Source organism: Haliotis rufescens, unplaced genomic scaffold, assembly GCF_023055435.1.
Source record: "Haliotis rufescens isolate VD_foot unplaced genomic scaffold, xgHalRufe1.0.p SCAF_15, whole genome shotgun sequence".
NCBI lineage: Eukaryota > Metazoa > Mollusca > Gastropoda > Lepetellida > Haliotidae > Haliotis > Haliotis rufescens.
In genome coordinates this window covers 28,863,044-28,890,646 of record NW_025963835.1, presented here as the reverse complement: position 1 = coordinate 28,890,646, position 27,603 = coordinate 28,863,044, and the positions used below count along the sequence as shown (strand labels likewise).

The 27,603-nt window shown below is 42.5% G+C and overlaps 2 protein-coding genes across 5 annotated transcripts in view; one reads left to right on the top strand and one right to left on the bottom strand.

Moving 5' to 3' along the window:
- The first annotated feature begins 2,202 nt into the window (after positions 1 to 2,202).
- LOC124140245 (GTP-binding nuclear protein Ran) lies at positions 2,203 to 9,542 on the top strand. Its single transcript, XM_046507698.2, has 7 exons — positions 2,203 to 2,351; positions 4,037 to 4,090; positions 4,495 to 4,579; positions 5,488 to 5,613; positions 6,301 to 6,488; positions 8,421 to 8,591; positions 8,968 to 9,542. The coding sequence occupies exons 2-7, from the start codon at positions 4,043 to 4,045 to the stop codon at positions 9,010 to 9,012; spliced, it is 663 nt and encodes a 220-aa protein (XP_046363654.1). The 5' UTR covers positions 2,203 to 2,351; positions 4,037 to 4,042; the 3' UTR covers positions 9,013 to 9,542.
- A 3,884-nt stretch (positions 9,543 to 13,426) lies between these two features.
- Positions 13,427 to 27,603, bottom strand: part of LOC124140244 (centromere protein J-like) — a 42,056-nt gene continuing 27,879 nt past the window's right edge. For 3 of the 4 annotated variants that reach the window (XM_046507696.2, XM_046507695.2, XM_046507697.2), the window contains exons 17-23: positions 23,387 to 23,474; positions 22,441 to 22,597; positions 21,024 to 21,174; positions 19,450 to 19,590; positions 18,062 to 18,135; positions 17,578 to 17,773; positions 13,427 to 16,388 (exon numbers count right to left, since the gene is read on the bottom strand). In XM_046507696.2, the coding sequence (XP_046363652.2) occupies positions 16,260 to 16,388; positions 17,578 to 17,773; positions 18,062 to 18,135; positions 19,450 to 19,590; positions 21,024 to 21,174; positions 22,441 to 22,597; positions 23,387 to 23,474 (936 nt within the window). In that variant the 3' untranslated portion in view covers positions 13,427 to 16,259. The remainder of the gene's footprint in view (positions 16,389 to 17,577; positions 17,774 to 18,061; positions 18,136 to 19,449; positions 19,591 to 21,023; positions 21,175 to 22,440; positions 22,598 to 23,386; positions 23,475 to 27,603) is intronic. The other variant, XR_006861898.2, reaches the window with a different exon arrangement.

Here is a 27,603-nt window from a genome sequence, read left to right as displayed (position 1 = left end):
GTCGCTGTACGTGTCGGTGTTTGATGTTGAGCGTAACTGAATGTGGCGTGTCGCTGTATGATGTGGCGTGTCGCTGTACGTGTCGGTGTTTGATGTTGAGCGTAACTGAATGTGGCATGCACTGCATGATGTGGCGTGTCGCTGTACGTGTCGGTGTTTGATGTAGAGCGTAACTGAATGTGGCGTGTCGCTGTACGTGTCGGTGTTTGATGTTGAGCGTAACTGAATGTGGCATGTCGCTGCATGATGTGGCGTGTCGCTGTACGTGTCGGTGTTTGATGTAGAGCGTAACTGAATGTGGCGTGTCGCTGCATGATGTGGCGTGTCGCTGTACGTGTCGGTGTTTGATGTTGAGCGTAACTGAATGTGGCGTGTCGCTGTATGATGTGGCGTGTCGGTGTTTGATGTCGAGCGTTCATGAATGTGGCGTGTCGCTGCATGTGATGTGCCGTACGTGTCGCTGTCTGATGTGGCGTGTTACTGAATGATGTGATGTTGTTTGTCGCTGTATGATGTGGCGTGTCGGTGTTTGATGTAGAGCTTTCCTGAATGTCACGTGTTGTTGTTTGATGTGGTATATGTCAGTGTATGATGTGATGTGTCGCTGTATGATGTGGCGTGTTGCTGTAGGAATCACGATGTATCAAGTCACTGAGCATATATATATACGTGTGTGTGTGTCAAATGACGGTCACACTATCACATCAATTTCAAAGGATATTATCACTGAATACAAGCAAACGTTGAGCCCTTTTACAACAAATATCTAGACTGTGTTTGCGAGATCGTAATTTCCCGCATATATTTTCCAATAAATAATGGAATATTAGTCTTATGGTCAAATTTTATATTTAAAATATAACTGATAAATTGAAAAAGAGAACTTTCGTTTGATGCCATAGTTTAAATGTCCTCCCATGTGCTCCGATCGGTTAGGTAATATACAAAGAATGTGAGTGAGTGCGTGAGTGAGTTAACTTACTTACTATTGGAGATTTAAAGTACGCTTTCCGACATTATGCGTATTTCGCACACGGACCCGCCAGGCCATTTAGTGAGATTGCCATGCCAGGAGAGTGTGTCCGAAAGGTGAGACAACTGGGGGCGTTAACGTTTTGTGAAATTTGAAAACTTGCAATATGTGGGGGACTTATGGAGGGTGTGGTTTTGGGATTTGTTATATTAGTTCTGATTAGTGGTAGTTTAATTTTTGTAAGTGATTATATGCGGCCTAGTAGTTCAGTTTTAATAAGGAATATGCCTAATGCTTTGAGTGAGTGTGTATGGTTTTACGCCGCTTTTAGCAATATTCCAGCAATATCACGGCGGGGGGCACCAGAAATGGGCTTCACACATTGTACCCATGTCGGGAATCGAACCCGGGTCTTCGGCGTGACGAGCGAACGCTTTAACCACTAGGCTACCCGACCGCCCCTACCTAATGCTTTGAAGGTTTGTGTACCGTTTAGCGGATTTAGTAGTGTTGCAACTGTTATTTGAGTGTTGCAGTCTAGTTTGGTTTGAGTTTTGTCCTGTGTTGTCTGTAGTGCGTGCAGTGTAGTAGTACGTGTTCTGGTGTTTCTAGTTGGCTGAAGTGTGGCCATTTACCTGTTTTGTGTTTCTTTGTTTTAAAACAGTTTTATGTAGTTTTGCATGACCCGTTTTTAGTTTAAGTATTGCCCTGTCAATATTTTTGTATTTATGGTGAGTCTTTATTTTTTGGAGTGGCTCTTGGATCAAATGTTTTAGTTTAGTCGGTCCCTGGACCCCACCCCCTCGGTATCCGCTAATCCGATAATTGGTGTGAATCTGGCAAAGCTGTAATGGTCTGGTGTTACGTCACAGGAGGGCGGAAGTCACACGAACTTGTTCTGGAATTTCAGCAACATCCAAACGAAAACACAACGGTCCCCTTTCACCACACGTCCGACCTCCCCCGCCCCCTTCCCATTAAGTTAATTAATGTTGCAATTACATAACGTCACAAATACTAACAAAGGACGTGTGAGCTTGGGGAGCGAGGGTGGGTGGCAGATTTGGCGCCAAACCGTCCTCATTTGATCCTTGTATCTCCGGGATTCAAACAATTCTGAATGGCCAAAATTCACAGCTCTATATCAAAAGAATCTTTGTAAGTATATTCGACTTCCATTCCAAGATGTTACGAGTTAACAACAATCACCCTTGAGCAGTGATAATCAACACCTAAAGCCAATCAGCTGAACCGCAGCTGATCGTATAAGGGAGATAATCAGGCAACTTCCGTATACAAGGACATTGCGCGCCAAAACCGGTTCAAACTGCCTGAGAGACTTGCGCCATCATTCTTCAGTCGTCCTCTAAAAGCAAAGGTAGGTGGATCGGTATTCAATCGAAGGCATCTTCAGTCTAAAATAGTTTCAACTGTTTGTATATGTACTTTAGGTATGGAATAATGCTCCATGAAACTCTTACATTGATTTTCTTGATTTCATTCATCTGATGACGGCATGGAATTTTCCATTCGAATCTGGTGATAGTGTCCAGGAAATAAAGGCGATTCTTTTATGTAATGAGTATACGTCTTTCAATATTGCTCACATCGTTATCATGTGTGATTGTACATTTCGTTCCGGTGTGGACTCACTTAAGTGTCACTTTCCCTTTTACGTTTGATATGAAAAATCCAACATTCTAGATTTATTTTCTGGATTATTCTGTTTGTTTCAATATAAAGAGGGCCATAAAGTTAAAATCAACTGGTTTAAATGATCGATACTCTTTAAATTTATGCTTTGTCTTTGTTTACTATTGGACAGTTTTATTTGAAACAACCCACGTTGTATGGGTTACCACAACAGGGCAAGGCCCGAACACTACTACGAAGTTTAGTACATAACTCGCCCATCCTCAGTGACATACATGCGCTACCCTCTGTCACACAGGCGTTGTGATCGTATTGATTATGACTAACCGAGGAAAAAAGTAGGTTTGGTGTAAAGTTACCTGGATATCAACAGACTTTCAAAATGTGTACTCTTACACGATAATCACCAGACGACATGCACTAGGTCTGTAGGCCTATATCTGACTTGTTTTCAAACAGGATAAAGTCAACCACTTTCAGGACAAGCCCTTCTACCAGTTGATAAGATCTGCCCATGTGGATGTGCATTCAACCACGTCAACTTTCGTATGTGGTGTTGTAAACATTTTGTGGACACAATCACCACTAGCGTAGGAGTGGATTGACACAAACTACCCCCATCTTTACATGGTTAAAGGTTTCTTTCTTTTTTCAATTTGTGTGCCTTATGTTATTAATCCTCTAAACCAAACAAACATTTCTTGGGAATGAGAAACAAGCAGTTGGAGAAAACATTAAGCCTGTTGTGACAATATAGCTGTCATAAGCTGCAAGTTGTTGATGAACTCAAAGCTGAATGGAAGCCCCTGATTTAACTGTTGTGTTGTCACTTTTCGTAGTTTGTACTCTAAATTGCCACCTTAAATTTGTTGATTATCCTACTAGTGTTTTTGCTATGGCAGCATAACCAAAGTTTTCGTATGAGTTTGTCTGATACCCTGTTTCACATTTCATATACTGCAATCGGCACATTCATTTAAAAGCTGTCCCTGTGTTCTTCTGTAAACTAATGAGGGTATCGTTCAGACATAGCTTGATTTGTATGTTTGTGATTTGACTGCTTCTTGCAGATGGAAATATTCTGGAGATACATTTTGTCTTATGTGTATGTCTAGAGTTTTAGTGTGAGCCTTAAAAAGCCTTGAAACTGAACTTTCATCACAGTGAGTTCATCATGTTAACAGGCTATCGTAAGGAATCCATGAATGACATTGGCAACATTTAGTTTCCCTTAGATGTTGAGGGCATAGACCATAGCCAAATTTTATCCAATATGTATGTCCATCACATATTGTGTGTTCAAAAGCTTTGAAAAATTTGTTGCATTTGCACAAGTTCTCATCACTGAGTGTGTTTGTGTTAAAGTTCACAAAAAAATCACTTGTCTTACTGACTTTCTTTTTATTCCAGCTAATTATGGCAGAAATGACCCAGTGTCCATTGACAGATCTTGTCCAGTTCAAGGTAAGGACTAAGTGATTACCCATTCAACATGATACTTGTTTTGATGTAGGCATTTGGATGGACTGAGTTCCTATCTAAACGCCACATGCTTCATTCTGTTTACATTAACATTCCATATTGATGACGTAACAAGAAGTCTCATTTATACATAACTGTCAAAACCCATATCGTAATCTGATGTCGGGAGAATTGAGTGAAGCATTCCTGTTTGAACAGTACATATATAGTTTGGGGCGATATGTATTGTAATATGATACAGCTGTCTGTTTTTCAATATGATTTATGTGCCAATATGCCAACCCAGAATTCGCTGTCAACCATCTTTGTGTATTTAGTTATTCTAGATACATGTATTATGGGTTTCTTTTGTTGATGAAACCAGTAATTGTTTTGTTTTTTTGCAGCTTGTTTTGGTTGGAGATGGCGGTGTAGGAAAAACCACATTCGTCAAGCGACACATGACAGGAGAATTTGAAAAGAAATATGTTGGTGAGTTTGTATGTTGGTACATGCTTATTCTACAGTCAGTGCTGAAATCTTGTCTCTCATCAAATCTGATCATGACCATGGGCATTTCTTTGTTTGCTCCTTGCTTATTTTTACTCCTACAAACCAATATTTTTCTGAAAGAAGGTGTTCTGCTGATCAGGGATTATCTTGAAAATGGCAGAAAAAAGCAGTGAGATTTTGCAAGTTATCAGATATTTCATCTTCAAACAGTGGGAACTGTATTGGACTTTTGTTATTTGTGACTAAAATATGATGCTACTAGATTATATAGATATATCCTTGTGTAGCCTATGTTCGGATTCTTAATTCTTCCAGTGCTAATAGTTAAAAATGTGTGGATATTATTGGATAATGAGCATTGTCAGCTGTAATAAAAAAACCTATGCATCAATATTTCCGTCTTTCCAAGCATTGTCGACTGGAAGATGCAATGTATATAATTATTTCCTGCATCATGCTGCATGTTTGCCACATGCAACAGCCAGAAAACATTAACAAGTAACCCGTAGCTGAAGACTGTTGATATTCACAATGTTTATGAGTTACTTTTGAAAGAAAAGTCCCATTTTTCAATTACAGCGGTAGAAACTAACGTTTTTAGTCCACTAGTCCTTATAATAATAACATATAGCAAAACCATAAAAAACGAATGTATGTTGATGCGATATCTGTGAGAACTATGTAACAATATCACAATTGTAGTCTAATTCAATCCTTGCTGCTTTGGTGAAATCAGTGAAGTTCCATGCTGCTCTGTTCCAGATTGAGTCTGATAAGTTCATTGCAAAAACATGTTTGACAAGTGTGGGAAGTTAGTTGCTTGACTGTTAGACTGGTGCATTGCAGCTCACAATTGGAATACTTGGAATGTTTTATTTGTCCCACAGCAACGCTTGGTGTGGAAGTCCATCCACTAGTGTTCCACACAAACAGAGGGCCGATCAAATTCAATGTATGGGACACAGCAGGACAGGAGAAGTTCGGTGGTCTTAGAGATGGCTATTATATTCAGGGTATGTTGAGCTAAGATGAAAGCAGCATTGTCAGCTGCAAAAATAACATTGTGTCGTAAAACACTTCTTTTCCAGGTGAAAAAATGCTGGTCAGGATCTTTAATTTAGGCATTGTTTATCACGTTTGTCTTGTGACCCTTGGAGATTCGGGGAAGAATAGCTCTTCAGCAAACCATGTTTGCTGTAAAAAAGTGACTGTTTGACGTAAGAGGCGATTAATGGGTTCTGGTAGTCTGACTTGGTTGATGCATGTCATCATATCCCAATTCCGTTGATAGATGCTCATGTGAATCACTGGATTGTCTGGTCCAGACTCAATTATTTACAGACAGCTGTTGTATAGCTGGAATATTGCTGAGTGCGACGTTAAACAATCAAACAGCAAACTTTGGAAGATGTCGACTCTTTGTCTACATGTTAGTCTGATTTTTGTGTGTGTGATCATATTTATGTCTAGGCTGTTGATATGTGAAGCACTGTTATCTGAAGTTTGACGTGGGAATGATATACGCAGGGGTAAATATTAGTACTGTCTATGATGTTTTACTATGTGAAATTTGCTTTCTCGGTAATCGAGCATAGGTTAAAAGGTACTTGAATCTCGTCCACAAGTGATGCTATGGTTTGTTTTGTACCCTGATCTTTTTTTTTAGCATGTGTTAATACTGATGTTTTTCGTCTTCACAGGGCAGTGTGCCATTATCATGTTTGATGTGACGTCTCGTGTGACATATAAGAATGTTCCTAACTGGCATAGAGACTTAGTTCGTGTGTGTGAAAACGTGCCAATTGTTCTGTGTGGCAACAAAGTGGATATCAAGGATAGGAAAGTGAAAGCCAAGACCATCACCTTCCATAGGAAGAAGAACTTGCAGGTATACCCAACTTCAGATTCTACTAGCTTGTCCATTATGTATTTTGTTTGTACATTGATGAATAGCATAAAACTATTTATGTTGGTTGTAATGAACAAATGAAACACATGCCAAATCTGATGGTTCCGATTGCTTATACCATAGCCCGACAGTGTGGAGCATCGTTCACAATATCAATCACTGGCGCGTCTGTTCCAGACTTGATAATTTTTGTAGGCTGGTAGTCCGGCCAAGAAGCATCAAATTCCCAGACGTTGTCACATCAAAATAGTATATAATTATATCAACCTACCAGTAATATCACTCATTTATTAAAGCTATCGCATTTCACATTGTCTGAAATACATATTCCATTTCAATTTATAATTTTTTATCAATAGATTAAAAAATTATTCACTATTTCCCGCAGTTATTCAAGTTATTGAAAATATGATTCTCAGACACACATTTCGACAACAGGTCCACATCGAACATGTCAAACAATAAAAATTAAGACACTTCAAGCAAATCTTTAATATATTATTCAAAGTAATAAGTAAAATCAACAAAAATATATCTAAAATATGTCAAACTTACAGCTACGTTGTTATTTCCATCTTTTTGTGCTAATGCTTGTAATGTAAATCAAATGTCTTCTTGGCTTTCATCGCCTTGAATTCTCAGCTCGGACATGATGTTTGATGCCAAAATATATGCATGAAAAATCTTTGTCATAGCTCGTAGCCTAGTACGATGCATCCACGAAGCTCCATATTTGTAATACAGATTGTGATTTCCTGCTTAAAATGTCAGAAGAGCACGATTTAACAATTTCTCGTCAAAATCTGAAATCATCATACACAAGGATATTACTATTACTAAGGCTGCCTTAGGTCACATGCTCAAATTATACCAATCACGACCCTTGCAGCAGATTTCGGCCAGAAAGTGTCATAAGATACCAATTTATATCCAACGAAATCGCGTGTTAGAACTATGAAGAGACTCCAGGCGATGTTACTAGCGTGCAGATGAAAGAATAAGCTATCCAGTGATGTCATATGCCAGTCTTCGACCAACATGTTCTTCATACAAAGCCTTTTTAAAATGCTTTTTTAATTACGTAAACAATGAAAATAAAAAGAAATAGGTAAGTGGATTTTATGAAATCCTATATGTGCTGAAAATCGTCAAATTTTCACTCCCTTGGTCCTTTGTCTTGACGTTATCAACATGATCAATGTGTTAGCTTACATTTTTTATATACAAAAAACTTAATTAAGTTGTAAATGCATTATTTAAATAATATGATAAACATAACATTCATATTTATATACAAATGGATCAGACCTTTCCAATGGTGTAGCAAAGATGTTTTACAAGCAGATATTTTCTTTGATAAATGTTGGCTTCATCTATCAAACAAGAATCGCTCGGAACTTGGTGTTACAGCAGTAAACGCTTCTGGTTGTCTGGTGTGGAAAGAGTTAAACATCAACAATGACGTTGCCTGATGACAACCATACCACTATTGCCAAACAGTAGTACTATTAACAAGCCTAAATTATTCAGTCTCATAAACATTTTCTGTTTGGTGGCCCCTTGCTCATGTTGCTAGCCAGACCACAAACAAGACTGAAAAATGAAACAAATTGCATATTGCTATAAATGTTTCATCATGTTCACATAGGTACATGAAATTCACAATGTGTAGTGCTAAGCAAGAAGCCCATTATCACCTACAAGTTTACCCTTTGGGTAAACTTCCCTCAGAATCACTGGCAAGTAAACATTTCTAAATTAATTTCTACAGCTGCAGTCATGGCAATAGGACCAGTATTGGAAAAGCTGTGGTTGCAGGGTACCCTGTTCTGGAATTATTAAGCTGGTAGTTCTGCTACACATTGGATTATATCTGTGGAGGGTCGTCAATGGGTTATCATTCTGTTTCAGTACTATGATGTCTCAGCCAAGAGTAACTACAACTTTGAGAAGCCATTCCTGTGGCTGGCACGTAAGCTGGTGGGTGACCCCAATCTGGAGTTTGTGGCCATGCCTGCCCTCCAGCCCCCAGAGGTTCAGATGGACGAGGAGCTTAAGGAGAAGTATGAAGAAGAGTTGAAGGTGAGTTACATGTAGTGGAAGCTGTTGGCAGTGATATTTTTGGTCCTGTATGCAGAGTTCGGTGGCTAATTATCTTATCAATTAATCCTGGCGACCAATATCACTGTTCACTTGTAAGAAATTTAAGTTGCGAAGCATGTGTATCAATTGTTAACAGATGTAGTGAACAGTCAGTCAATACATGTTCTACTATCAAACTACTAGATGATGATTGGTCAACATTTAAGTACTTTCCCAATTGGTGTTTGGTTGTTTTGAAGCTGTGATCGATAACAAAGTCGTGTTTCAAATTGAATTTAGCTCAGTTAAATCTACAAGTACCTAGCCATTGCATTGAAAACATCATTTTCTAAATGAATGTACTTTTATGTTTCAGACGGCACAAGGGCTTGCTTTACCAGAGGATGATGACGATATTTAGTGTGATAAAAACTTCACTGTGGACTACTTTCAGTAACTATATGCGCATGTTCATCTCCGCAATCATCATTTAAATGCCTCTGTGCGCAAAACTCCAGTGTAAAGCTCTTTGGGATCACAATTTGAAGCTCGTACTGATTCACTCTTTGGTGCCTACTCCTATGTCCCACAGAAGTAACAGTGGGCGATCACATAGCCAGTGAATATATTGTTAGAATATTGGACACAAGAAGTGAAGGACTGGACAGACAGAGGATACTGTGTATTCTGATGGAGATTATTATGCTGAAGTCTAGCATCAGTATGACTGAGATCTGACAATTCAAGTCCAGGCTTGTTTGGTGTTTCTATTCACGGCGGTACCAGTGGATAATCTTATTACATGCGCTAAGTAAAGCCAAGGTGTTTTCATAGATTCATCAGATACTATATGTACATTTTCAGAAGCACTTTCTGTGTACAAAAATTACTATTATGTGACTGGTGCATTGTATTTAAATGTTTAAGTGAAAATAAATTTGATGTATTATATTTCCAGAGTTTTAGTAGTTTTTCCTAAAAATGTTGAGAATAACCTTTAGTTGGATCTGGATTTATAAATGACTATAATAGAACATAAAGTTGGGTGCACAAGTTGTCAGTCCTGAAAACTGATAGTCTAATGCATTTCTTCTTGCATATGTCAGTATGGCTGATTCCACAGGACTGGCACTAACTGATCAACAGCATCTTTTCAGCAAGGAAATCACAACTTAGACCTTCCATTACATACTCACACAATTGACATGAAAGCTTGCAAACAGCATTGTCCCCCGCCGCGCGAAAGCGCGAAGCGGGGGATATAGTATTCACGACCGTACGTACGTCCGTACGTCCCACCTCTTTGTTGCCGCGATATCTCAAGAACTAAACACTGGATTGTTTTCATATTTGGAACTATGGTGTATATACAGACTCCGCAGACACCAGTTGGTTTTGGTGACCTTGACCCCATTTTCAAGGTCACAGCAGGCAAATCTGCTTTTGGAGTTGGAAAACGGTGTTGCCGCGATATCTCAAGAACTAATCGCTGGATTGTCTTCATGTTTGCAACTATGGTGTATATACAGACACCAGTCGGTTTTAGTGACCTTGACCCCATGTTCAAGGTCACAGCAGGCAAATCTGCTTTTGGAGTTTGAAAACAGTGTTGCCGCGATATCTCAAGAACTAAACACTGGATTGTTTTCATATTTGGAACTATGGTGTATATACAGACTCCGCAGACACCAGTTGGTTTTGGTGACCTTGACCCCATTTTCAAGGTCACAGCAGGCAAATCTGCTTTTGGAGTTGGAAAACGGTGTTGCCGCGATATCTCAAGAACTAATCGCTGGATTGTCTTCATGTTTGCAACTATGGTGTATATACAGACACCAGTCGGTTTTAGTGACCTTGACCCCATGTTCAAGGTCACAGCAGGCAAATCTGCTTTTGGAGTTTGAAAACAGTGTTGCCGCGATATCTCAAGAACTAAACACTGGATTGTTTTCATATTTGGAACAATGGTGTATATACAGACTCCGCAGACACCAGTCGGTTTTGGTGACCTTGACCGCATTTTCAAGGTCACAGCAGGTAAATCTGCTTTTGGAGTTGGAAAACGGTGTTGCCGCGATATCTCAAGAACTAATCGCTGGATTGTCTTCATATTTGGTACTATGGTGTATATACAGGCGGGGGACATTTCGTCACTTCTGTGACAAATACTTGTTAAAAATGAAATTATTACTTTGAGAAAATTTGGTATTTATAACCTAAGTGAAGGCCATGGTCAAGTGAGATGTACTTGCTTGTAGTCAATAATGCATGGATTGCATCAACTTCTTGATGTCCACATGACTAATGGTGTAAATTTATTTGTAGATTCTAAGAAAAACCGTTTAGGGACCATTTCAAAAGTTCAATGATTGAAAGAAATATCTTAAGTACAGAGGTGGGCAGTTAATGGCCCTGCAAGTTTTCCATCTGACAAAATCATCTCAACCGATCCCATTTTCATTCACATGCAGTGATATATGATAAACATAACTTTCATATTTATATACATACGATCAGACCTTTCCAATGGTGTATCATATAGTAAGCAAAGACCTTTTACAAGCAGATATTTTCTTTGATAAATGTTGGCTTCATCTATCACACAAGAATCTCGCGGGACTCTGTGTTACAACAGTAAACGCTTCTGGTTGTCCGGTGTTGAAAGAGTTAAACATCAACAATGACGTTGCCTGAATTTTCATAAATATAAATTCAGTCTTCCACAAGTTAGGGTTTTATTGTCACCTGCAACAGTGGTAAGTCCAAGTGCAATGAGTAATATAGAATGCATTTGGTTGGTTTTTTAAATATCAAAATCTACCAAATGAATTTCAACACCTTGTAAAGAGACTTCAGTCGATAGTTTCAAAAAAGCAGGCCAAAACACATGAAAGAGTCCATGAAACTCCAGACTTAAATATTTTCAAAATCAATGTTTTTAGGGGTTGGTTATGCCTCAAAGCTTAAGGAATCTATATCCAACATCAAACTTTTGAACGGGTCCCTAATGCAGCTTCATTTGAGAAAGTGGGGGGGGGGGGCACAGGAGTTGATGCATACTTGCCAGATTAGGTCCACTTGTGCTGTGTCACATTAATGCATCCCTTCTAATGATTCTGAAGTTTCTCATTAAAATTAAACGAAACACCAAAGCTGTTTAGGGTGACCTTGACCCCATTTTCAAGGTCACAGCAGGCAAATCTGCTTTTGGAGTTGGAAAACGGTGTTGCCGCGATATCTCAAGAACTAATCGCTGGATTGTCTTCATGTTTGCAACTATGGTGTATATACAGACACCAGTCGGTTTTAGTGACCTTGACCCCATGTTCAAGGTCACAGCAGGCAAATCTGCTTTTGGAGTTTGAAAACAGTGTTGCCGCGATATCTCAAGAACTAAACACTGGATTGTTTTCATATTTGGAACTATGGTGTATATACAGACTCCGCAGACACCAGTCGGTTTTGGTGACCTTGACCGCATTTTCAAGGTCACAGCAGGTAAATCTGCTTTTGGAGTTGGAAAACGGTGTTGCCGCGATATCTCAAGAACTAATCGCTGGATTGTCTTCATATTTGGTACTATGGTGTATATACAGGCGGGGGACATTTCGTCACTTCTGTGACAAATACTTGTTAAAAATGAAATTATTACTTTGAGAAAATTTGGTATTTATAACCTAAGTGAAGGCCATGGTCAAGTGAGATGTACTTGCTTGTAGTCAATAATGCATGGATTGCATCAACTTCTTGATGTCCACATGACTAATGGTGTAAATTTATTTGTAGATTCTAAGAAAAACCGTTTAGGGACCATTTCAAAAGTTCAATGATTGAAAGAAATATCTTAAGTACAGAGGTGGGCAGTTAATGGCCCTGCAAGTTTTCCATCTGACAAAATCATCTCAACCGATCCCATTTTCATTCACATGCAGTGATATATGATAAACATAACTTTCATATTTATATACATACGATCAGACCTTTCCAATGGTGTATCATATAGTAAGCAAAGACCTTTTACAAGCAGATATTTTCTTTGATAAATGTTGGCTTCATCTATCACACAAGAATCTCGCGGGACTCTGTGTTACAACAGTAAACGCTTCTGGTTGTCCGGTGTTGAAAGAGTTAAACATCAACAATGACGTTGCCTGAATTTTCATAAATATAAATTCAGTCTTCCACAAGTTAGGGTTTTATTGTCACCTGCAACAGTGGTAAGTCCAAGTGCAATGAGTAATATAGAATGCATTTGGTTGGTTTTTTTAATATCAAAATCTACCAAATGAATTTCAACACCTTGTAAAGAGACTTCAGTCGATAGTTTCAAAAAAGCAGGCCAAAACACATGAAAGAGTCCATGAAACTCCAGACTTAAATATTTTCAAAATCAATGTTTTTAGGGGTTGGTTATGCCTCAAAGCTTAAGGAATCTATATCCAACATCAAACTTTTGAACGGGTCCCTAATGCAGCTTCATTTGAGAAAGTGGGGGGGGGGGGCACAGGAGTTGATGCATACTTGCCAGATTAGGTCCACTTGTGCTGTGTCACATTAATGCATCCCTTCTAATGATTCTGAAGTTTCTCATTAAAATTAAACGAAACACCAAAGCTGTTTAGGGGATTATGAGATTGGTTGTCTTATCGACCAAGATAAATAAAAACAAACTATCCCATACCAGCTCTTGTAAATGTATGCATCATGGTAGTGAAACTAGGCTATCATTACAACCGTTATGGAATGTCTGAATCTGGACTGACACCATATGTAAGCTGGATATCTTCTAGGGAGCAGTGAATCCTGAACTAATCCCTAAATAAAACACAAACTCATTTTTAGTTTCATTCATTTATTCATCATGTAAATATGATGCGTCTTAAACACCGACTACAAGGCACTTGTGAAGCTCTGTACAATATACTGGCTGCATCAGACAACACAACTAACTGATATCATAAATGCTTTTTTCATCTTTAAATACACAGGTTTTAACATGATTTATTTAGATCTCTCTACCCTATATGTAAGAGGATCTATTCTGTTGTCAGACAAGTTATTGCTTCAGTGTGGAAAGATTTAAGGAAGTAGGGCTTAGAGTTGTTATAAATTGGTAAAACACACTTTTGGGCAAATAAGATTTCATGGTAAAGCTCTCTTAAATTTTGATCTATTGCAAAACGGTACATAACTTTGTTGATTACCTATTTCTTGTGTGATATTCCATCTTAATTGGATATTGAAATCAAATCAGAACATAATCTCAATCCTATTGTCCCCCTGTCAAGTACATATGTGACCAAGTCAATGGCGTTGCAGCTTTCACTGAAAGGTCTTAACATTATGCACCAAATGTTTCACAAATCAACATCTCCAGACACTGTGTTCTTTGTGAAATTGGGAACCTGCTCAAAGACTTGTCCTAAAACGCTACAATTCCAAAAACAGCCAATTAAATCGAGGTGAAGAATTGGTGAAGAAAAGTCTTATCACAAACAGGTTAAAACACTTCCACATTTGTACAACCATTTGTGACCTAGGTATATCACAGATATTTGGCACCTGACATAAATATTTTATTTTTTTAGGCGTGGAGAGTGAACACTTCATCCACAGGCCTTGCGCCACCTCAAACTATCAAGACCAGAACACACAATAATGCTCCGGTCAACACATCCGATCCATGATGACATTCCCATCTTTGTCTTTGAGTCGTATCCTCCCCGTGGAGTAGCGAGTCTCCTGGCGGCCATCAGGGTATACAGTCTTCACGGTGCCATCTGGATATTCCCTCCTCTGAAATATTTTTTGGGATCTAAATTTTGAACTTGTCCCATATAGAAGCTACAGAAACTAAGAGCAGGAGTGAGTGAGTGAGTGAGTATGGTTTTACGCCGCTTTTAGCAATATTCCAGCAATATCATGGCGGGGGTCACCAGAAATGGGCTTCACACATTGTACCCATGTCGGGAATCGAACCTCGGCGTGACGAGCGAACGCTTTAACCACTCGGCTACCCGACGAGTTACTCTCCGTCACACGTATACATTAACATGTAGAACACTTTCAACAGAGCAGAGCATGGCAGACATGTTTAATACATGTACTAACTCTGACCTTATAGATTTCCTGGAGACCATATTCTGTCAGTAACTGACACTGTCATGTGTTGCAAATGTCATGAAGCACTTCACATGACACTGTCATGATGAGAAAGGATGTATGGAAAATGAAAGTGGCACCTTGTGTTTTCCATCAGTTCCAATCGATACAAACAGGCACAAACACAAGGCTAAAGTTGGTAGAGGCACCTTGTGTTGTCCATCAGATCCACTCAAAGAAGGCATACATTGTCCATCGGATCCACTAGTTACAAATGTGTACAAACACCAGGCTTATGTTGGTGGAGGCACCTTGTGTTGTCCATCAGATCCATTAGATCAGAGAAGGTGTATGTTGTCCATCAGATCCACTAGATCAGAGAAGGTGTATGTTGTCCATCAGATCCACTAGATCAGAGAAGGTGTATGTTGTCCATCAGATCCACTAGATCAGAGAAGGTGTATGTTGTCCATCAGATCCACTAGATCAGAGAAGGTGTATGTTGTCCATAAGATCCACTAGATCAGAGAAGGTGTATGTTGTCCATCAGATCCACTAGATCAGAGAAGGTGTATGTTGTCCATCAGATCCACTAGATCATATAAGTCGTATGTTGTCCATCAGATCCACTAGATCAGAGAAGGTGTATGTTGTCCATCAGATCCACTAGATCATATAAGTCGTATGTTGTCCATCAGATCCACTAGATCAGAGAAGGTGTATGTTGTCCATCAGATCCACTAGATCAGAGAAGGTGTATGATGTCCATCAGATCCACTAGATCAGAGAAGACATATGTTGTCCATCAGATCCACTAGATCAGAGAAGGTGCATGTTGTCCATCAGATCCACTAGACCAGAGAAGACATATGTTGTCCATCAGATCCACTAGATCAGATAAGTCGAATGTTGTCCATCGAACCCAAAGATCAGAGAAGGTGTATGTTGTCCATCAGATCCACTAGATCAGATAAGTCGTATGTTGTCCATCGGATCCACAAGATCAGAGAAGGTGTATGTTGTCCATCAGATCCACTAGATCAGAGAAAGCATACAAACAACAGTTGTATGTTGGTGGAGGAATCTTGGTGTTGTCCATCAAATTCGCAAGAAACAAATTTCTTCACGTCAGCTGTAAGTTTCAATTCATCTAGTCATCTGGTGTGATGCAAGGAGTCACTAGTCCAGTATCATCACATTACAGTCCCCTACAGCTGAGATATGACATCTCCATTATCCGTAGCAAAGCCAGTTGTATCAAAGTATATTACAACCTTGCCTGGATACCAACATATCCTCGCAATGTGTTCCTCAACAGAGTGATATGATATTCCAGAGAAGCGTCAGTCCATTTTCATCAACAATGCGAGAGTGAATAGGGATGCATGTCACTTTTAGCAACTTTCCAGCAATATCACAGCAAGGGACACCAGAAACAGTCTTCACTTATACCTATGTGGGGAATCGACCCCGGGCGTTATGAGCAAACACTTTAACCACAGGCCTACGCCACCTCAAAACCATCCAGATCACACTGTCAAGACGAGTACACACGAGATGCTCCTGTCAACACATCCGATCCATGATGACATTCCCATCCTTGTCTTTGAGTCGTATCCTCCCCGTGGAGTAGCGAGTCTCCTGGCGCCCATCAGGGTATACAGTCTTCACGGTGCCATCTGGATATTCCCTCCTCTGAAACAAGAGATCCTGGTTACTGTATTGTATCATACTATTTCCTTAGCACACTTTCTAATTTATAATTGCTCAAATGCGTTGACATCATGATAGATCTTTTTAACCATGTCACCGGATCAGAGAGCACTCAAATTTTATTCTCAGCTCCCTGGGGAGAATACAATCTAAGCAGCATGTGACTATGAGGTGGTAGAAGGTAAACAGTCCCGTTACAATATCCTTCTACCAGGTACCCATTCACTACTAGGTGAACAGAGGCATATTTTGAACAAGGTCAGTTGTCTAAGGAGCCACCACATGTGTTTCAGTGTTGGGGAGGACTGAAAGCTCACCCAACCAACTACATAACTTCCCTTGATTTGTGCCCTGTACACAGAACCACATCTCACTGCTGTACTACACAGGTCAACAGACACCCTAACACCCAGGACAAATTGCAGCCAACGAATCCCATCTTCCTGAGGCAAGGGAGTTAACTGACTGTAAAAGTCCAGTTTTCAACCTCACAGAACAAGGCTTGAATTTCTCGCCTTGATCGAAGCACCACCAGTGGATATTACGAGTTATGACCCATGTATGTCCCTCCATATTCACCAATCAGATTCCACCTCTCATAGCACTTGCATTTGCTTCAAACAAAATGGCGGCAGTGAAGATGATCTGATCGATAATCCAGATCTTTATTGTAACAAAATAAGTCCTACTTCGCGGAGTGCATCAAATCATGTGAGCACCTTGATGAAAAAACATGAAAAGATTGGGAACATACATGTTGACGCTAAATTGACGGTACACATGCTTTGCAAATCGACCAAAATCTGCACAGCAGTTTACAAACCAGATGTCGATTTTGTGACACAATTTTGATAGGACTATGCATAGACTCGTTAAAATATAACTCCATAATTCCCATCTTGTTTGGGTGACCTTGAAAGGGTGACCTTGAAAGCCCGAAAGTGATGCAGGTCACCATGGTTACAATTTTGGTGAAACTCACAAGCACAGTGTGACAAACCATGAAACATAATCAGGGCGATTTGATTGGTTCGGTTCCTGGCGCACTAAAGGACGCAACACTGCACAGAGACTTGCAACGCCTTAGCCACTGAGCTACCCGTTCCGCTATAGAAAACATGAAGTCCTCCTATCGTGACCTACTGTATATGTGAGAGTCTGACTTCAGTACCTTGTATGTTTCTGTGTGTATTTCCCGCTGACCGTTAGGGAACTCCATCGTCTTGTCTCCGGACTTCTCCACGCGGATCACGGTGCCATCTGGGAATATGCTCTCCTCAGATCCGTTTGGAAACAGATACTTGATGGTCTGGTCCGGGAATGTGATCTCCTTCGTGCCATCAGGGTAGTGCTTCTCTATCTGGTTGCTATGGTGATGGATTAATTTTAGAGTTAAGACATTGCTTTTTAAAGAAACTTTAAATCTTTCAAATATTTTTAGACGACTTAAGATGGCCTTATCACTGTATGAAGGAATATCTGATCTTGTTAACATAAAACTTTGAAACTTGAAAAAAGATTTCCAAATACGCCGAGACATGTTAACTTTTGAAATCTCAAGCTAACACTGTCAGTTCCAAATGAAATTTTAAGGTATCAGATATTCAATAATGCCTGTAAATCTGAAAACACGATCTCCTAACTGTGAGGCGTACTTCTGAAACTGCAGGATCTCCAGGCCGTCGGGGTAAGTTGTGTGGGTGGTCTGAGCATCTGCATAGAAGTACACCTGCAACAACAGCAACACAGTTCTACAGTCATCTAACACCAAGGATATGACTAGAGAGAACCACACCTCTATAGCTGCAGCTAAAAAGGTTCTCCATAAGTTAAGAGAGATACCACACAACAGGAAACTACGGTTATAACAAACTCAAAAGGACCACTTATTTTAGTTTGTTATAACCGTAGTTGGTTATAAGCATATACAGCTTATAGCAAATGCCCAGAACAAAAAAGCAGAACATTATATCCGTCAGTTCGTCATAAGCGTGTTTGTTATAAGCGTGTTATACTGTATTTACACTAAGTCAAAGCAGAGGCAGATCCAGGAATTGTGAAACAGGAGAGGTTAAGGGGTTTAACGTCGCGTCCAAGATTATTGCACTTATATAGCGACGTGCATGTATGTGTGTGTGTTTGTGTGGCTGCTTGTACTAGTCCAGACTGATGCCGATTTATAGTGCTAGCCCACTGAGATACCATGCCGCAGTTTAACATGAATACCCCACTCAGACACAGTATACTGACTCCGAGCCGACCAGTCCTTGTTTTAGCCCCTTAATGCCGAGCGTCAGACAGGGTAACAACAAGTACCATCTTTTAACGTCTTTTGGTATGACGCGGCCGGGGATCAAAACCCTGACCTTCCACTCTCTGGGCGGATGGTCTACCACTAGACCACGGAGGCGGTCCGACTTTTGAAACAGATAGGTGCACTCTATACCTTAGTCATGAAGCAAACAAAAACACATGACAGGTTAATATGAAAGATGTCTGGAGGGTGGTGGAGAGGGGTCTTCACCCTTCCATCCTTTTTCTGGATGGACCAGTGTAATGTATCAGTAACTTTCTCAATAAACTGAAACTGAAAAGTAAGGTTGGGTTGTTGTTTAATGCCACACTCAGCAATATTCCAACAATATGACAGCGGTCTGTAAATAATCGAGTCTGGACCAGACAATCCAGTGATTGAAATCAAGAGCATCAATATAGCAATATGACATGCATCAATCAAGTCAGTGAGTCTGACTACCAGATCCAATTAGTCGCCTCTTACGACAAGCATAGTCGCCTGTGGGTAACTGAAGACCTATTCTATCCCGGATCTTCACGAGTCATGACACCCATGCTCCCGTATGTCTATATAATGCATGATCTGGCTGATTGTGGGTCGTCATACCCTGACAGGAGGGTCATTATCCACTGAATAGTTTCCTGGTCCAAATTTTATTATTTCCATACCATGACAAGCATGAGGTTGTTGTATTGGGAGTGTATAATGAAATGCCTGGGACGAGCACATGGCTATTGTCTCACTCACAACTCGCTGGTCCGGGAAGATCTGTTTAATGTCGCCATTGAAGAAGGACACAATGATTGACTGTCCGTCTGATGAGATCTCCTTCCTTGTTCCATTGGCGAAGAGTATTTCCCGGGCCCCGTTACTGTACGTTCTCTCAACCTGGGGACACACAGACAGACACATTCTGGAACAACGGACACAGCTGTACAAATTCATACACAAGATTTGTTAGCTGTCTGCCGGTAATTCTTACTCAGCAAATCTATATGACATCAAACTGTAAAGAATCAAGTAGGGGCCAGACAATCCAACAATATGGATACATGAATTGCAAGAATTCTCATTCGTTGGTACTTCATGTTTTGTTTCAAGATAATTAATTTCTGTCCACATAACTGATTATACCTCGTCAACATAAATGTTCTCAGAGGTTTGTTTTGTAGGCTATCAGTATTATTACATCATTTCAGTCTGTATCGAAAACTTGCAAGTCTACTAGCCCCAACTTGTCTCCTAGGGCCATTTTCAGCACATGTTAATCTGTAGGGGCTGGTGGTGGCTGAGCTTATCTGCCCGAAAGGAATTTCACTAGACTGAGGGTTCCGACTAGTGTAGGCTTTGTAAGCCTTCAAAATTCATGCTAGTCCGCTAGCCCAAGACTACTAACTTGTGCTGAGGACAAGGAAAAAACCAATGATGGCAGTCCTCATATATTTCTGAACCAGTTCTCAGTGCTTCAATTTTGTTACAAATGAATAAAACTGATATAGTAACCATTTTTTTCTCTCGAATTAATTGATAGGCATTACTGAGATGTTGACAGATGGCAAAGTAGACACAGCTTATGGATAACAACCTCTTAATTTACTGTGAAGGTGACATTTCAGGATAGATCCTTATACCACTGTCAAGCAAGGCCTTACTTGACAACGGTATAAGGATCCCTACCGAAATGTAAATAAAGAAGTTGTCATCCATAATTGTGTCTACTTTGTCAGTTTTGTCTTGTTCAAGCAGGACCAGCTACAAGGTGAGGTGAGGTGAAATGGGGTTTAATGTCACCTCCAAGATTATTGCACTTATATAGCGACGTGCATGTACGTGTGTGTGTGTGGCTGCTTGTACTAGTCTGGACTGATGCCGATTTATAGTGCTAGCCCACTGAGATACCATGCCGCGGTTTAACATGAATACCCCACTCAGACACAGTATACTGACTCCGAGCCGACCAGTCCTTGTTTTAGCCCCTTAATGTCGAGCGCCAGACAGGGTAACAACAAGTACCATCTTTTAACGTCTTTTGGTATGACGCGGACGGGGATCGTACCCCAGACCTTCCGGTCTCCGGGTGGACCCTCTACCACTGGACCACGGAGGCAGTCGGACCAGCTACAAACTCTGAGGACAAGTGAAATAAGGTTTAACCAGATTTCTCTCCTAAGCTGCTTCCGACCAGTGGCTAAAATCCCACAACGGCTAATTTTCTTCTTAAAATTGTGAAAGTATTGCATTGCGATACAGCCCTGGCAGGCTGATTCTACTCTGGCATGTGAGGCAACAACATCACACTGCATTGCAGCGTCATAACTGACCTTCCCGTCCGGGTACTGGGTCTCCTCGTACTCGCGGTCGCCCTTGTCGATAGCGGGGTCCTCCGAGGAGAACTTGCTGATTTGTTTCCGTGGAAGATTGACAACAGCACCCACTGAGCTAGTGTCATCATCGGGGGACTGACTTGAGGATCTGAAATCACATCATATGATTTGTTTTTTTTTGTTCATTGTTTAATGCCGCACTTAGCAATATTCCAGCTATATGACGGCGGTCTGTAAAGAATCGGGTCTGGACCAGTCAATCCAGTGATTGACATCATTAGCATCGATCAATGCAGTTGGGAAACGATGACATGCATCAACCATGCAAGGCAAGAATGGGTTGCTGAAGACCTATTCTACCCCGGATCTTCACGGTTCCACATCATATGATGAACTGCTAAACGAAATGCAAGTACCTAATACACTTTTCAAGTACATTTCACCGTGTTAAGTAAGCTTGACATGTGTTTGATTGTTTGTTTGTTGTGTAACGCTGCTCTCAGCAATATTCCAGCTATATGATGGCGGTCTGTAAATAATCGAGTCAGGACCAGACAATCCAGTGATTGACATCATGAGCATCGATCCACGCAATTGGGATACAATGACATGCGTCTACCAAGTCAGTGAGCCTGACCACCCGATCCCGTTAGTCGCCTCTTACAACAAGCATAGTCCCCTATTAAGGCAAGCATGGGTTGCTGAAGACCTATTCTACCCCGGATCTTTACGGGTCAGATTGACTTATGAGAGTTCCTAGGGCTTTACGCCTGCCCCACACTGAAACACAGGTTACATATGGTGTCACCTTAGGCAAGTGACTGTTTGAAATGTGCCCTTGAACACCCAGCAGTGAAAAGGTACCCAGTAGGTTGAGAGTATCAACCTTCTACTCAAAGACAGCTTGGGCTGTATACTCCCCAGGGAGCTGAGAATGAAAATTGAGTGCACACTGATCCACTGACAGAGGTAATCCTATTGTGGCACCCCAGTATTCTGAGCATTTGAAATGACTATTGTTATTGTTATTATTATTGAACCCTCGGAGTAAGGTGAGGTGAAATGGGGTTTACGTCGCGTCCAAGATTATTGCACTTATATAGCGACGTGCATGTGTTTGTGTGGCTGCTTGTACTAGTCCCGACTGATGCCGATTTATAGTGCTAGCTCACTGAGATACCATGCCGCAGTTTAACATGAATACCCCACTCAGACACAGTTTACTGACTCCGAGCTGATGTTCTTGTTTTAGCCCCTTAATGCCGAGCGCCAGACAGGGTAACAACATGTACCATCTCTTAACGTCTTTTGGTATGACGCGGCCTGGGATCGAACCCCGGACCTTCCGCTCTCCGGGCGGACGCTCTACCACTAGACCACGGAGGCGGTCCCCTCGGAGTAAGACACAACATACCTGGGCAGTGACAGTGGAGCGGACGGCTGACTCCGAGGGATGGCATCACCAGACACATTGTGGCCATGGGTGTGGTCAGGTCGGAGGGTGGACTGGGAATGTTGAGAGCCATTGAGCAGGGGGTGGTGAGGTGGTAGGGCCGACCTGGCCACTGGGTCTGCAAGGAACAGCACAAATTGGAATTAATTTCAAATTCAACGTGATGTCAATTTTATGTCATTTTATGTTATGTGACATCAATTTCCGACAATAGAGTACTCAGCTTATGTCTCCACTTCTTTTATCAGGAAATCCTCATGTTTCTACATTTGTGAAAAGAGCTATGGATAATATAAAATAACTAATAGATTTTATTGTTTGTTGTCTTAATGCCACACTCAGCAATATTCCAGCTAAATGACGGTGGTCTGTAAATAATCAAGTCTGGACCAGACAATCCAGTGAGTGATATCATGAGCATCGATTTATGCAATTGGGATACAATGACATGCATCAACCAAGTCAGCGAGTCTGACCACCCCATTAGATGCCTCCTACGACAAGCACAGTCGCCTTTTACGGCAACCATGGGTTGCTGAAGACCTATTCTAACCTAGATCTTCACAGGTCTAATAGAAACAAGGAATTATGGATAAAATATCGCTCATAAATTAATGTTGAAAGTTTGTCGCAAAAGGCTCAGAACTGATTAATTCCCTCGGGACAGATAATCCATAATCTCTTGTAGGTTATTCTCTAAGTACATGAAGGTCAGTAAAAGGGACTTCAGAACAACAATTTTATTTCTTCACCCAGGACCATCGCTGTTGCGCTGTCCTTCTAGTTGTCGTGAGGTAAGAAGTGAATGCATTATGGAGTAATGCAGGATAAGTAAAAAATGGGCTATATTCTTTCTGCCCTTCACTGATTCCTACAATCACTGGATCCAGACTGCTGCATAACTGACCCTGGCTGCTGATGACTGCACTGACGACGTCCCTCTCCTTGTCCTCCGTGGGGGTGCTGCACCGAGGAAAACTCTTCTGGACACCATTCTGCAAACATTTCCGTGAACCAACATTCAATGACTGGATATTCAAGTACTTAGAGATCTGTGTACAATATTTCACAGAGACCACACCTGATAGATCCACGCTATGTGCCCCTGCCCCTGCACGTCACAGACATTCTTCTTACTTTGTATAAACATGTTCAGAAACGTTCAGTTTGGTGGCAAGGGTTGCAGACTATCATTTCTTTACTGTATTTATTGAATATTTTATGCACAAACAAAGGTATCAATGGCCTGTTTCGGTCACTGTTTCACTGGGAAAATTAACTAAGAGCTAAAATGGATAGAATTTTGTAGAATTTTCCTATTTGGAATATTCTATAAGTAATACGTTGCCACTGTTATACCGAGGCTGTTGTCTCCCACAACTGCTGCTATAGCGAAATCTACCACAGAGATCTCAATTACCTCATGCAGCACGTGCGTAGCCACCTAGCTGCCATGTGACACCCTTCACTCTTGTCTCTTGCGAGAGCAAGTGCTCGGGGGACGGACGGGCGGGCAGCAGCCCAGTGGTAACGTATTACTTATAGAATATTCCGAATAGGAAAATTCTACAAATTACATTAAGTAATACGTTACCACTGTTATACCGAGGCTGACTACCACAGTAGGCGGTGGGGAGCACCTACAACCCGAATCCTGACTGCTAGCGTTCCTTCCGACCAGCGGAAGTAAACACCAAGGCGGAAGCACTCGATGCGCATGCACCTAGCTAGGCGTTACCCTATAGGAATACCAAAGCACTGTCAAGCGCATACCGTAAGGCTCAATCGTCATTGCCAAAACGATTAGTGACTCCAAACGGCCCCACTGGATAGGTACTTCATCGCCGCAGCGGATGAGAACACTGTATCCGCGTGAGCTTAATCTTAGATCAAGTTAAACAGTCGAAAAGAGGGAAATTAATTTCATTCAGACCGTATATCCCAGAGCAAGCCTACTTAAAGTATGCATTAGGCGCGTGACCTAATTCCAGTATTTGTAAGCATGCATCACAAGGTTGGGATACACGACAGACAATTAAATACATAATTGTCAAAATACAAATAAGGACAAAGCACACAAAAAGCCGCCCTCACCTGTGGTGTGAGTGCGCTGGTTTGCGGGACCCCAACTCCTGTACCCATGGCAGTGGGAACATTGGAGACGACCCAGATTGACCACCGTGCAAGGTCTGACGCCTGAGGTGTTCGGAATTGCGCTGGGCACACCCCTTAGGTGCCCCCTTGCGCCGCGATCCGCGGGACAAGACGGTGCACACTCTCCACGACGGCATCAGCGACCTGTTTGAGGTAATGATTGGCAAATACCGAGTCAGAACGCCAGTAACAACCTCGTAATATTCTGCGAACAGAGATATTCGAGTGTAGGGCGAATGTTGCCGCTAGCGCCCTGATCTCGTGCGGGTTTGACCCCGCTACCGGTAACCCCCGAGACCGGTACGCCAGATTGATGACAGAACAAAGCCACAACGCAATCGAGTTGCGAGTTATGTCAACCGTGCGATTAGGGTTACACGATATGAACAGACGGTCACGCCCTTGTCTACGTTCATTCGAAGCCTTAAGATAATACTTAAGGGCCCTAACCGGACACAGCGCTCTGTCCTCAGTATCAGCAGGATGTAAGATTTCTTTGAGTGATCTTACAGTGAATTCTCTCTCCGTTTGCCCGATTCTCTGATTCTTGGCGACGAAGCCCATGAGCAGGCCCAGGCGGACCGCTCCTTCGTCACCCCTATCGAATCGTACCTTGGCGACATCGAGTGCATGAATTTCGGATACATGTGCCGCAGTGGCAAAGGAGAGGAGAAATGCTGTTTTCCAAGTCACATGCCGGAACGAAGCACTATGCAAAGGTTCATACGGAGCTTCCGTAAGTGATTGCAACACTAGGGAAAGATCCAATTCCGGTGCCCGAAGGCGGGCCTTCTTAAGATCGTGCTGTTTGAAACCCTTGATAATACCCCGTATCACCGGCTCTTTGGAGAGACTGGTACCCATAGCAACGTCCCGTACCGTAGCAACTGACGAGATATAGTTGGCAATGGAACCCCCGGAGAGTTTCCGGGTCTCTCGCAAGTGAGACATGAAACGAGCAATATCCTGCACAGATACCTTATCTAGCGAATGAATGTGATGTTTACAACACCACTTCGTGAAAATAACCCAACGTGCATTATACACCTGGGCAGAATCACGATGCATACTAACGTATGCCCGAGACGCCCGGCGAGAAAAACCTTTACTCCTCAGACGCTCGGTGACAACATCCACGCGTGCAGATTGAACTGCCCTGCGTTTGGATGAAGCTGACGGGTGTGAGGGTGGATCAAGAGATCCGGTCTCACAGGCAGTGGAAGTGGCGACTGCGTGACCTGGGTCAGCAAGTCGGGGTACCACGATCTGTTCGGCCACATGGGCGCGATCAGTAACATTCGACAGCGAACTCCTCGGAGCCGGCTTAGAATGTGTGGTATCAACGCTGTCGGCGGGTAAGCATAAGCGTCCAAGCCCGTCCAGTCGGGTCCGGGACTGGTGATACAAACAACGGGAGTTGATTGTTGAACCGCGTTGCGAACAGGTCGACCATCGGACGACCCAAACGTTTGCACAGCCACTGAAACACTACTGGGTTCACCATCCACTCTGTGGGGCTCAGATCCCGAGGCCTCGATAGAGCATCGGCCAGTACGTTCCGCACACCTGGGAGGTGAAGGGCGCGTATCTGGCACGGGACACTGTCCACCAGAGCGTAAAACGTGAGATCGAGTAGCGAGTGACTGTGGGTTCCCCCCAGTTTGTTCACATACCGTCGTGTTGTCGGTCGCCAGCATGAGCCAGGCGTCGACGAGACGATGCTTCCAGTGATTGACTGTGTTGATCACTGCCTTGAACTCGAGACAATTGAGACAAAAGACCTAGTTCGTCTACGCACCACAGCCCCGAGCTCACCTCCCCCTCTAGATGGGCGCCCCAGCCCACTAGAGAGGCGTCTGTATACAGGTTCAACGTGGCCCGGTAGGGCCGCATAGAGACTCCTGATAAGACATTGGAAGGGACCGCCCACCACTCCAGATGCGGTCGGAGCCGATCCGGGAGGGCGACGGTCGCACTGTTCACCTCCGTTGCTAACAACTGGATTAAAAACCGTTGCAGCGGGCGGAGTTGGAGACGACCCCGCTCGGTGCAGTCCTGGGCTGATACAAGTAGCCCTTACAGCCGTTCCCAAAAGTGAACAGTCTGTTGCACCGCTAAGACTTTGGCAATCATTGCCTGAATCTTGTGCCACCGGTCTGGGGGGACAAAGAGGCGATGGGACACCGTGTTGAACCGACCTCCGATGAACAGCAAGTTCTGAGAAGGGGTTAACTTGCTCTTGGGGAGATTGATAATCCACCCCAATTGCTCCAAGAGCCGACGTGCGAAAACGAGATGGCATGACAGGGTGTCCGTCATTCGATTTGCTACTAGCGAGTCGTCCAGGTACGCGAAGTACCGGACACCCCTCCTGTGGAGGAACCCCACTATGGGGGTGGTTAACCGGGTGAACAGCCAGGCAGCGGACGTGTGAATCATTCTGAGTTCGGCACTGTCCTACTTGGGAACTAGAAATATCCTGGAGTAAAACCCTGGTGTTATTTCTGGTAGAGCTAACTCCCGTACTGCCCCTTCTCCACCAACCTGCCGATGGCATCGGCGAGGATGGGAAGATCGGTTTCCGAATTGAAACCTGCCAACGGGGCAACGGTGAGCGGCGGATTCGCTTTGAGATCAAGCCGATAGCTGTACCGAATCGTGTTGACCACCCACGGGTCGTCGAAAACTTGTTCCCAATTCTCCCAGTAAGTCTGGAGTCTGGCTCCCACTGGGGAAGGAGAGGGGGCCCTGACAGGCTGCGGCAGGCGCAACTGTCCAGGGCCAAGTGACTCGGGTTCGCCTAAGGGCCAACCGAAGTTGGCGCTGTCGGCATACGAACCCCTCCAATGAGAGTCACCTGGAGGGGCCCTTGCCGTCCTTAGACGACTTGGGCTTCCCCCAGTTCCCCGTCTTCCCGCGAAAGGGCAGCTGATTGCCCATACCGGAGCCCTCAGTGCGGGGCTACTTCCC